Source organism: Oncorhynchus kisutch, linkage group LG6 (genome assembly GCF_002021735.2).
Source record: "Oncorhynchus kisutch isolate 150728-3 linkage group LG6, Okis_V2, whole genome shotgun sequence".
Taxonomy (NCBI): domain Eukaryota; kingdom Metazoa; phylum Chordata; class Actinopteri; order Salmoniformes; family Salmonidae; genus Oncorhynchus; species Oncorhynchus kisutch.
Window position 1 is genome coordinate 21067465 of NC_034179.2, and position 12010 is coordinate 21079474.

Here is a 12010-nt window from a genome sequence, read left to right on the forward strand (position 1 = left end):
ATGTAATACAATACCACATCCCCCCTTTCCTTTCTTTCTCTCTCTCACTCTTTCTCTCTTTCTCTCACACCACCTTCCCCCCTTCCTTCCTTCCTTCCTTCTTTCCTTCCTTCCTTCCTTCCTTCCTTCCTTCCTTCCTTCCTTCCTTCCTTCCTTCCTTTCCTTCCTTCCTTCCTTCCTTCCTTCCTTCCTTCCTTCCTTCCTTCCTTCCTTCCTTCCTTCCTTCCTCCCTCCCTCCCTCCCTTCCCTCTCTCTCTCTCTCTCGCTCTCTCTCTCTCTCTCTCTCTCTCTCTCTCTCTCTCTCTCTCTCTCTCTCTCTGTCTTTCTTTCCCTCCCTCCCTCTCTCTCTCTCTCTCTCTCTCTCTCTCTCTCTCACACGCACACTATCCCCCCCCCCCCCCCTCTCTGGCTCTCACTCTCTGTCTGTCGTTCTCTCTGTCTGACGTTCTCTGTGTCTGTCTCTCTGTCTCTGGCTCGCTATCTCTGTCTCTCTCTGTCTCTCACTGTCTCTCTGTCTCTCTCTCTCTCTCTCTCTGTAATGTCATCTGACAGTGCCACTAATTTGCCCTTCTATTCAACTCTAAACTCCCGGCACATTAAACTCTCATTATCGGGACATTGGACCAGCCCAACATTACAGTAGCTAACCAGTTACAGTACAGGTTTGACATTTCACTTTGTCCTTGAACATTCCAATATATCAAATTCAACCTTTGTGTTATGATATACCTTTGTATATCAATAATGACATGGTAATGCACAGTGCATAAACTTCAACAACACCCACTTGTCTTTTTATAGAAGTGTGTATGATGCAAAGGTGGAATTCTACATAGGGGACCAGAATGAATTCATAATAATGTGGATTAGTGTCTGACGTTGTTAAATACTCAATCTATAAGCAGCATATTGGGCTCCTGATACTGTCTTCGTTAGGCCTGATAACAGCACTGCCTATCACATGTGATTCATGGAGTTAATATGTTTGATTACATATCTAAATAGACTTTACAGCAGAGAGCTTTGAGCACTCTTTCAAAGTCAAATCTCTCTCTCTCTCTTCGTTCTCTCCACCCAGCTGCCCCCAGTACAGATGATGTGGCACTGTACGTAGGCGTCGTCATCGCTGTGATCATGTGTCTGGTCATCTCCGTCATCGTGGCGCTGTTCGTCTACAGGAAGCACCATCGCGACTTTGACTCTGACATCATAGACACCTCGGCCCTCTACGAGGGTTTCCAGCCCGTCAGCATCAAGACGGCTCGAACAGGTGGGTCGGAGGTGTCTGTGTGTTTATGTGTGTGTGTGAGGGGTGTCTTTTTGTATCAGAATAACAGGTGGGTCGGAGGTGTCTGTGTGTTTATGTGTGTGTGAGGGGTGTCTTTTTGTATCAGAATAACAGGTGATAAATAGCTGTTACACAACCTCCCTATCTATCTGTGTTTTCAAGTGTAATTCGATTTGGGCAGGAGAGGATTGGTTTATATAGCAGCCTAAACCTGGCTGATAGAAAGAGAGAGATAAACATAGAGTCAAAGAAAGACATTAGTCCACACAACAGGTGCTGCATTTACCCCTCTGTGCCTTGGTGTCATCCCTCATCCACAGAGTCACAACCACCGCCAGACAGGTAAACACACTGCATGTTGACAACGACACGTCGATAAACAATGTTGGTATAGAATCTAAATAGGCTCACTATTCGAACGAACCACTAGCTATTTACCATACTGACTGTATATACATGTTTACCATTTCTCTTACACGGTGTATGGTAGAGAAGATGAGGAGAAGATGAGGAGGAGGTGTGTGAGGACCCAGAGTGTGACTGTTACTGTCCCCACCCCGCCCACTCAGCACAAATCATCAATATTCATGTGTGTACCTGTTAGGTAAACTGCTATATAATGAAGCCATCTGTTCCTTATGAAACACTGTGCTGCAGAGCGATAGTTAAGGTTGGAGCACTGAGTAACAGGACTCTTCACACTGTTTATGTGTAGAGCTGTAGAGTAAACAAATAACTCAATACAGTTTAGTAGAGTTTAAGCAGGACATAGCTGACACCAGCTGCGTCAACCCACAGAAAAAGCTACCTAAAAGCAAAAAATAAATACAATTGTCTTCAGAACTTATCTAAAGCCTCTTAACAGCTCAATACTGACTGGTCCTGACGGTGTATTGGTTGAGTTTGATTGAACTGCAGCTCTACTTAGATGATACAGTAGTCTTACCACTGACATCACCATTGTCCTCTCCTCTCCTGTCCCCAGCTGACCTTCTGACAACACCCCCTGACCTGACCTCTGCTGCCGCCATGTACCGCGGTCCGGTCTACGCCCTCCATGATGTCGCAGACAAGATTCCCATGACCAACTCCCCCCTCTTGGACCCCCTGCCCAACCTGAAGATCAAGGTGTACAACTCCTCTGGTCTGGTCACCCCCTCTGAGGACCTGTCTGAATTCTCCTCCAAGCTGTCCCCTAAGCTGCCCCACTGCCTGCTGGATGGGGACACCATGGGGAGGAGGACCCAGACCCAGACCCTGCTCCGTACCGGCACCAGGGACCCCTCCTGTACCGCTCTGGGCTCCTTCAACTCCATGGGTGGACACCTCATTGTCCCTAACTCAGGTATGGGTCTTTATGGTACAGTCTCAGAGTAATTGGTCTATGGTATTTAAAAAAAAAATGTACCACCTTTTTCTCCCCAATTTTGATCTTGTCTCATCGCTGCAACTTCCCAACGGGCCCGGGAGGCCAAGGTCGAGTTATGTGTCCTCCGCAACATAATACGCCAAACCGCGCTTCTTAACACCTGCCCTCTTAATCTGGAAAACAGCCTCACCACTCTGCCAGAGGAAACACTGTTCACCTGGCGACATAGGTCAGCCTGCAGGCGCCCGGCATGCCACAAGGAGTCGCTAGAGCGCGATGAGCCAAGTAAAGCCCCCCCGGCCAAACCCTCCCCTAACCCGGACAACACTGGGCCAATTGTGCACCGCACTATGGGACTCCCAATCACGGCCGGTTGTGATACAGCCCGGGACTGACCATCCCTAATATCACAATTATAGTTTTAAGCATGTTTTGAGGCTATACAGTGTTTGTTTACATTTACATTATTTAGAAACATTGGAGTTTAACAAGCTTATATTTTGGGTTTTGATGGGGTACATTTGAACCAAGTTGAACCAATTTCTTGGGGACTATATAAGTAATGTTCTTCAAGAATCAATGGGTATATACAGTATCATCGATTTATAAGTCCAAAAATATGGTATTTGGTATTTTATTAGGATCCCCATTAGCTGTTGCAAAATCAGCAGCTACTCTTCCTGGGGTCCACACACAACATGAAACATAATACAGAATGGCATTATACAGAACATCATTAGACAAGAACAGCTCAAGGACAGAACTACATACATTTTTTTAAAGGCACACGTAGCCTACATATCAATGCATACACACAAACTAGGTCAAATAGAGGAGTAGTTGTGCCGCGAGGTGTTGCTTTATCTGTTTTTTGAAACCAGATTTTCTGTTTATTTGAGCAATATGAGATGGAAGGAAGTTCCATGCAATAAGGGCTCTATATAATACTGTATGTTTTCTTGAATTAGTTCTGGATTTGTGGACTGTGAAAAGACCCCTGGTGGCATGTCTGCTGTGTGTGTCAGAGCTGTGTGTGTCAGAGCTGTGTGTAAGTTGACTATGCAAACAATTTAGGATTTTCAACACATGAATGTTTCTTACAAAAATAAGAAGTGATGCAGTCAATCTCTCCTCAACTCTTAGCCAAGAGAGACTGGCATCAATAGTATTTATCTCAGCCCTCTGATTACAATGAAGAGCAAAACATGCCGTCCTGTTCTGGGCCAGCTGCAGCTTAACTAGGTATTTCCTTGCAGCACTGGACCACACGACTGGACAATAATCAAGATTAGACAAAACTAGAGCCTGCAGAACTTGCTTTTTGGAGTGTGGTGTCAAAAAAGCAGAGCATCTCTTTATTACAGACAGACCTCTCCCCATCTTTACAACCATTGAATCTATATGTTTTGACCAGGCCAGTTTACAATCTAAGGTAACGCCAAGTAATTTAGTCTCCTCAAATTGTTCAACAGCCACACCATTCATTGCCAGATTCAGCTGAGGTCTAGAACTTAAGCAAGTTCTAGACCTTGTACCAAATACAATGCTCCTAGTTTAAGAGATGTTCAGGACCAGTTTATTACTGGCTACCCATTCCAAAACAAACCTAACTCTTTGTTAAGGGTTTCAGTGACTTTATTAGCTGTGGTTGCTGATGCGTTTATGGTTGAATCATCAGCATACATGGACACACATGCTTTGTTTATTGCCAGTGGCATGTCATTGGTAAAAATAGAAAAGAGTAGAGGGTCTAGAGAGCTGCCCTGCGGTACACCACACTTTACATGTTTGACATTAGAGAAGCTTCCATTAAAGAAAGCTTCCATTAAAGAAAACCCTTTGAGTTCTATTAGATAGATAGCTCTGAATCCATGATATGGAGTCGGTTGAAAAGCCATAACACATAAGTTATGGTCAATAATATCAAAGGCTGCACAGAACAGTACTGCTGTTCTAACAGTACTGCTCCCACAATCTTCTTTCAACCAATCATCAGTCAGTTGTGTCAGTGCAGTACATGTTGAGTGCCCTTCTCTATAAGCATTCTGAATGTCTGTTGTTAATTTGTTTACAGAGAAATAGCATTTTGTTTCATCAAACACAATTTTTTGCTAAGAGCTGTCAGCAAGCTTATACAGTATGTCTGCTGTTAGAACCAGTAAAGGCCACTACCACTTGGGTATATTTTTATTTATTTAAACTTTATTTAACTAGACAAGTCAGTTAAGAACAAATTCTTATTTACAATGACGACCTTCCCCGGCCAAACCCGGACGACGCTGGGACTCCCAATCCTGGCCGGATGTGATACAGCCTGGATTCAAACCATGGACTGTAGTGACGCCTCTTGCACTGAGATGCAATGCCTTAGACCGCTGCGCCACTCGGGTAGCGGAATTACTTTGGCTTCCCTCCAGGTCTGAGGACAAAGACTTTCCTCTAGGCTCAGATTAAAGATATGACAGATTGGAGTTAGTTACCATCCTCAGTAGGAGTGGCTATAGACTCAGCTACCATCCTCAGTAGGAGTGGCTATAGAGTCAGCTACCATCCTCAGTAGGAGTGGCTATAGAGTCAGCTACCATCCTCAGTAGGAGTGGCTATAGAGTCAGCTACCATCCTCAGTAGGAGTGGCTATAGAGTCAGCTACCATCCTCAGTAGGAGTGGCTATAGAGTCAGCTACCATCCTCAGTAGGAGTGGCTATAGACTCAGCTACCATCCTCAGTAGGAGTGGCTATAGAGTCAGCTACCATCCTCAGTAGGAGTGGCTATAGAGTCAGCTACCATCCTCAGTAGGAGTGGCTATAGAGTCAGCTACCATCCTCAGTAGGAGTGGCTATAGAGTCAGCTACCATCCTCAGTAGGAGTGGCTATAGAGTCAGCTACCATCCTCAGTAGGAGTGGCTATAGAGTCAGCTACCATCCTCAGTAGGAGTGGCTATAGAGTCAGCTACCATCCTCAGTAGGAGTGGCTATAGACTCAGCTACCATCCTCAGTAGCTTTCCATCTAAGTTGTCAATGCCAGGAGGTTTGTCATTATTGATCGATAACAATACGTTTTCCACCTCTCCCACACTATCTTTACAAAATTCAAACTTGCAATTATTTTCTTTCATAATATATATATTTTTTGCATGAAAAACTGTTCGTTGTTGGCATTTCCTGCCTAAGTTTGCCCACTATCCCAATGAAGTAATCATTAAAATATTTGGCAACATCAAATGGTTTTGTGGTGAATAAGTGCAGCCAGACTTATTATCCACTCCGTTTGCCCCCATTTCTTTCAACCATACAGTTTAACATCCCTCATCAATCCATCAATCCATGGAGCCTTAATAGTTTTAACAATCAGTTTTTTAACAGGTGCATGTTTATCAATAATTGGAAGAAGCAATTTCATAAATTCAAGTGCAGCGTCTGGATGCTCCTCGTTAATCACATCAAACCAACAAATATTTTTAGCATCACCCACATTAGACTCACAATAAAATATTTGGTATGATCTCTTATACACTATTTTAGGCTCAGCTGTTGGAACTTTGGCTTTCCTGGATATAGCCACTATATTGTGATCACTGCATCCAATGGTTACGGATACAGCTTTAGAACAAAGTTCTACAGTATTAGTAAAAATGTGATCGATACATGTGGATGATCTTGTTCCTGTTGTGTTTGTAAACACCCTGGTAGGTTGATTAATAACCTGAAACAGATTACAGGCACTGGTTACAGTAAGAAACTTCCTGTTGAGCGGACAGCTTGATGACAACCAGTCAATATTCAGGTCCCCAAGAAAGTAGACCTCTCTGTTTACATCAGATTCGATATTGACTGTTATCACTTGGTGGCCTGTAGCAACACCCCAAAAGAAAAGGCATTAGATGAGGCAGGTGAACCTGCAACCACAACACTTCAATAACACTTGACATAAGATCTTCTCTAAGCATGACAGGGATGTGGCTCTGAATATATACAGCAACACCTCATAAGCGTTCCTGTCTCTTCTATAGATGTTATATCCTTGTATTGCTACAGCTGTGTCATCAAATGAATTATCTAAGTGAGTCTCAGAAATGGCTAATATATGAATGTTATCTGATGTTAGCAAGTTATTGATTTCATGAACCTTATTTCTAAGGCTATATATATTAATATGGGCTATTTGCAGCCCTTTCCTGGGTAGCTTATCAGAGATAGACATGATACTGAAAAGAGCAAACAAAGTAAGAGAGAAAAATATACATTCAGTAGTCCATTAATCAGTTGGTGTGTGTGTGTGTGTGTGCTGCAGGGTTGAAGCTACGAACCAATAGGCTTGGCTCTCTCATCCCTTCCAGGCTTCTGGGAGGGTGGACAATGAACCTGTCATAATGGATGTAAGCAATGTCCCCACGCGCTCTGGCAGCTTTCATGGCTGGGATCAGTTCATTCCTCATCTTGCGCTCAGCTTCAGGATAGTACTCGTTGAGGAAGATATACGTTCCTCTCAAGTTCTTGGCTCTTTCCAGAACAGCTACCTTTTCCTTGAACCTCAGGAACTTGACCACTATCGGCCTGGGCCTATCAACTGGGCTGGTGGTGGGTTTTACAGTCCTGTCGGCGCGCTACACCTAAATCTTCCTGTGGTCTATCTTCAATTTCAAAGAGATAATTTCCCTCACTTTCTCCTCAGACTCCATCCAGGTCTCATGTGGAGATTCTGCAATTCCGTCCAAAACCTTGTTGTTCCGCCTTTATTGGATGTAGCTATTAAGGGTTCTAGCTTTAATACAGCACAGGCCAGGGTCTGTTTAGCCAGAAGGAAACTGTTGAGACAGAATATCCATAAGCGGTTAGTCATTTGAAGTCAAGCAGTGGAATTAATTGAAGTCAAACTAATTAGTCCTATTCAAATTGAACTTTAAACTGAATAATTATTCTGGTAAGTCTGTAAAGGTATTCATTAAAGAAAACGTTCCTGCAAATCCATCAGGTTCAGGGGCCTTAGCCATAAGCAATTAACAGACCGCTCTAGCCTCTAGATGATGATTGGAGCGTTGGTGCTTTCATACACTGACATTGGTTTTAGGTGCTTTATCAGTTCTCCCTCTTGTATAGTTCTTTGGAGCAGCTGACAAGGTCCCCTCGTGGTGAGTGTGTTAGAAGGCTGTTTCCTCAAAGTGACTTAGCACGGTGTGTGTAATAACAGGATTAGCAGCCTATGTGGAGTCAGGACTGACATGGTGATCATTCTCACCCCCCTCATTACTTCCATCCCCCTTCCCACGCTATGCTCCAAAAGGGGGGAGCGCTAGTTTTCCATTCATTCATTATGATCTGGAGATGACGCTGTGATCCTGACACGTCTTTCCCTCTAATTCACCAGGGATCACCCTTATCCTCTACACATGGCCTGTAATAGGGGCTAACGCCATACTGAAGCATGACTCCCTGGAGAGAGGGAGGGAGAGAGGGGGTGAGAGAAGGAGAGAGAGGGAGGGAGAGAGGGGGAGAGAGAAGAAGAGAGACAGAGAGACAGAAAGAGAGAGAGATTTGACTTTGAAAGAGTTCTTAAAGCTCTCCACGGTCAATCAGAGCATGCGTTCCACACACTGCGTGACAGGGCTGTAAGAGTGGCTGGGTGCCTGTCTGCTCAGAGCACAGAGCATGTGGTTGGTACACTTCTGTTCTGTTCTGTTCTGTTTAAGCTGTAGTACTGCCTACATTATCTGTGCGGTTCTCATTTAGCACATGCGGTCTGTTTGCGATGCAGTACAGATGCATGTTGACAGCTGGGAAAAGCAGGCAGAAACTTCTAGGGTTTTTCTCTTGAAAACTTGTTTCTGGCTGATATTAGCTACCTCATCATGTTACACAGAGAGAGCGAGAGAGAGATATTGTAAATCTCAAAAGTAAGCTTTGGCAATATGTACATTGTTATGTCATGCCAATAAAGCTAATTTAATTTAATTTAATTGAGAGTGAGAGCAAGAGAGAGAGAGCGCGAGCGAAAGCGAGAGAGAAGAACACATCAGTCATATAATATTTTGTGGTTCCTGGGTAATGAAATATTGCATTTCTCTCTCTCTCTCTATTCAATTACATTTCAATGTAAGGGTTCATGGCATGGGGAAACATATGTTAACATTGCCAAAGCAAGTGAAGTAGATAATAGATAAAAGTGGAAAAAAATAAAAATGACAGTAATCTGAAAAAACAGAGCAAGCAGTAAATTATTTTGTGTGTAATGTATTTTTCATTATGTGTCGACCCCAGTAAGGCAAATGGGGATCCTACTAAATCAAATCAAATCAGACACAGATGGAGAACATTTAAATCACATACGTTCATATCTACCATATAATGTTGTTAGGGGACATTGTGAGGCAGTATTTAAACTACAGTGGAAGGAGACAAGACAGGGAAGGGGCAGTAAGTGACATGGCTGGGGTTGTTTTGGCCTCAGGATGTCTCTCCACTGTCTGTCTGTCCGTCTGTCTCTCTACTGTCTCTCTGTCACTCTGTCTGTCTGTCTCTCTCGGTCTGACTGGCAGGCTGTCTGTCTGCATGGGCCTAGGTAGGGGATAAACACAGAATGACAGAGTGAGCATGACAGGGAGGGCTGGAGGTCAGTGCAGGGCTGGACAGACAGTGTGTGTGACTGGACTGTGTCTGACTAGTGTGTGTGTGTTACTAGTGTGTGACTATAAAGTGTGTGTGACCACAGTGTGTGTGTGACCACAGTGTGTGTGACTTCAGAGAGTGTGACCACAGTGTGTGAGGTTAAAGTGTGTGTGACCAGAGTTTGTGACTAAAGTGTTTGTGACCACAGAGTGTGTGTGACCGTGGTGTGTCTTGTCTCCACAGGGGTGAGTCTCCTAGTCCCAGCGGGGGCTGTCCCACAGGGTAGAGTGTATGAGATGTACGTGACCGTTCACAGGAAGGACAGCATGAGGTAACTACAATCTACTTTTTCCCTTCTGGCTCTGCTGTTTACACTGGTCAACACACACATCTCCTACAGACACTACCCACACTGTCACAACACGTCTAACCTGTGTGTCTGTGTGTTCCCCCAGACCCCCAGTCGATGACTGCCAGACAGTGCTGAGTTCAGTGGTGAGCTGTGGCCCCCCAGGGGCCCTCCTGACTCGCCCAGTCATCATCACCATGCACCACTGTGCTGAGGCCGATAGTGATTCAGCCGAGGATTGGCTGATCCAGCTCAAGAGCCAATCACAGCAGGCCCAGTGGGAGGTGAGTGGCATGTTGCTGTGCCTGACAATGTGTGTGGAGATTGAAGATGGTACTGGAAAAGGTGATGCAATACTGAGGAAAAAGACAAGACAAAGTTGGAGAGAAAGAACTAATGCAGAATTATAATGGATAAATTACATGAGGTAGGATGGCCGTGGGGATTAACAGAGTAGAGCAGGCAATTATTTTCCATGGAGGGCCACATTAGAGCCACATTAGGGCCACAAATATATTTTTGCCATCGCGGGCCAGAATCATATTACAGGATTATACATCATGTGTGTTGACAGATATATCTATTGTAAATAGATATAATATGATATAATATAATATATATATAATATAATATCTAGATATAATATGCTACTTATTTAACTTTTTTAACATGCACAGAAATAAACCACATCCATATTCTCCTTTTGGTAGGTATTTTCATTATTAAACATGCAATGAACTACATGGAGGGAAAAGTACACTGTGCATTCAGCACCATGGACAGAACTCTTGTTAACGGGTATGCACAAAAACACAAGAGAGAGAGAGAGAGCTCAACATTACATGTAAACTACTCAATCAGTGTGAGGAGTGAAGTCTCTGATGGGCATTGACTAGAGCAGTAAAGTCAGGTATAGTTTCTGACGTCGCTATGCACAGGATTGCTGAGAGGTGAGAGTCAGTAAGAGATGATCTGTGCCTTGACTTGTTATATTTCATCACTGAAAATGTCTGTTCACATACATAGGTTGACCCAAACAGTACAAACCTCTTCTGAGCAACCAGGAGCCCCACTAGCAGGTTGACTCCTAATCTTCGGAAGGTTTTCTTCATCGAGAGATGCATAGAACCTCAGTGACATTGTTTTGAATAGTTCTCCAATCACTGCATCAGACTGATGATCGATAAGCTCAAGTTGCAGGTCAGTGGGAGCGTTATCCACATTGAAGGTGAAAGGAGAAGAAACCAACAGCATGTCTTTTTCAGAGTCAGTAGAAAGGCATATTTAGTGTCCTAAGTTTTCATAACTGTGACCTTAATTGCCTACTATTTGTAATCTGTTAGTCTTTTATCGACCATTCCACAGGTGCATGTTCATTAATTGTAAATGGTTCACTGAACAAGCATGGGAAACAGTGTTTAAACCCTTTACAATGAAGATCTGTGAAGTTATTTGGATTTTTACAAATTATCTTTGAAAGACAGGATCCTGAAAAAGGGGGGTTTATTTTGTTGCTGAGTTTATTTTCCTTTCATTTGCAAAATCTCAGCAATTTCCGACAGGTCCCACACCCTTTTTAAGCATCTTCCCCAAACTCAGCCATCTCACGTTTGTGTGGTAGGTGAGATCTGCATGACATGACTCTGTCTCTTCCAACAGTGAGACAAACTGCCTGTGATATTAAAGATTTTGCTCTTATGAAGTTTACCACTTTAGGGACTATATCCACAACATGGCTCTTTTTCAGAAGACATTTACAGAGCACCTCCTGATGAATAATACAAAGCAGGAAAATCATTTTATGATCTGGGTTCAGCTCATTCACTTGATCTTGTATCCTTTTCAAAAGGCCAACATTTTTTCCTGTCAAGTTTGGGCATCCATCAGTGGTGTCACTGGATAACTTTTCAAAACTCAGTCCCAGCTTTGCCACACACTTATTAACCTCCTCCAATAAATATTTCCCTGTGGTTGTGCTCTTCATTGACTGCACTGAAGCTCCTCTGTAATTTCAATGATGTCTCGTAAGAATATCAATATCTACGTGCATCACTGCTCTCATACAGGGCCACGGGGAAATTGGTGAAATCCTTTACCTTGTTTTTCAACTGTCCCATATTCTCTGTGATGTCCTCAACACGCCGTGTCGCTGTTCATCTTGACAGGGAAACATTTTCAAACAGCTCTTTCTTGTCGGGGCAAAGTAATGCTGCAGAGTTTAATTAAACATTCTTTAATTGATTCACCCTCAGCGAATGGCTTGCTATATTTAGCAATTTTGTGGGACAGTACATGGCTAGCTCTCGCAATTCCATCGTTTGCTGAATGCAGTTTTGTGAAAAGTCCTTGTTGCTTTTGCAACTGAGAAAGCAACTCTTTCGATGCACTTGCCTTCTCC

General features: G+C 43.5%; 1 protein-coding gene across 2 annotated transcripts in view; it reads left to right on the forward strand.

Annotated features, from left to right (window-relative positions):
* The window catches only part of LOC116374360 (netrin receptor UNC5C-like), a 268722-nt gene that overhangs the window by 234137 nt on the left and 22575 nt on the right, over window positions 1-12010 (forward strand). For both annotated transcript variants that reach the window (XM_031826378.1, XM_031826379.1), the window contains 4 exons: window positions 1079-1270; window positions 2274-2633; window positions 9507-9594; window positions 9719-9896. In XM_031826378.1, coding sequence (XP_031682238.1) covers window positions 1079-1270; window positions 2274-2633; window positions 9507-9594; window positions 9719-9896 — 818 coding nt within the window. The remainder of the gene's footprint in view (window positions 1-1078; window positions 1271-2273; window positions 2634-9506; window positions 9595-9718; window positions 9897-12010) is intronic.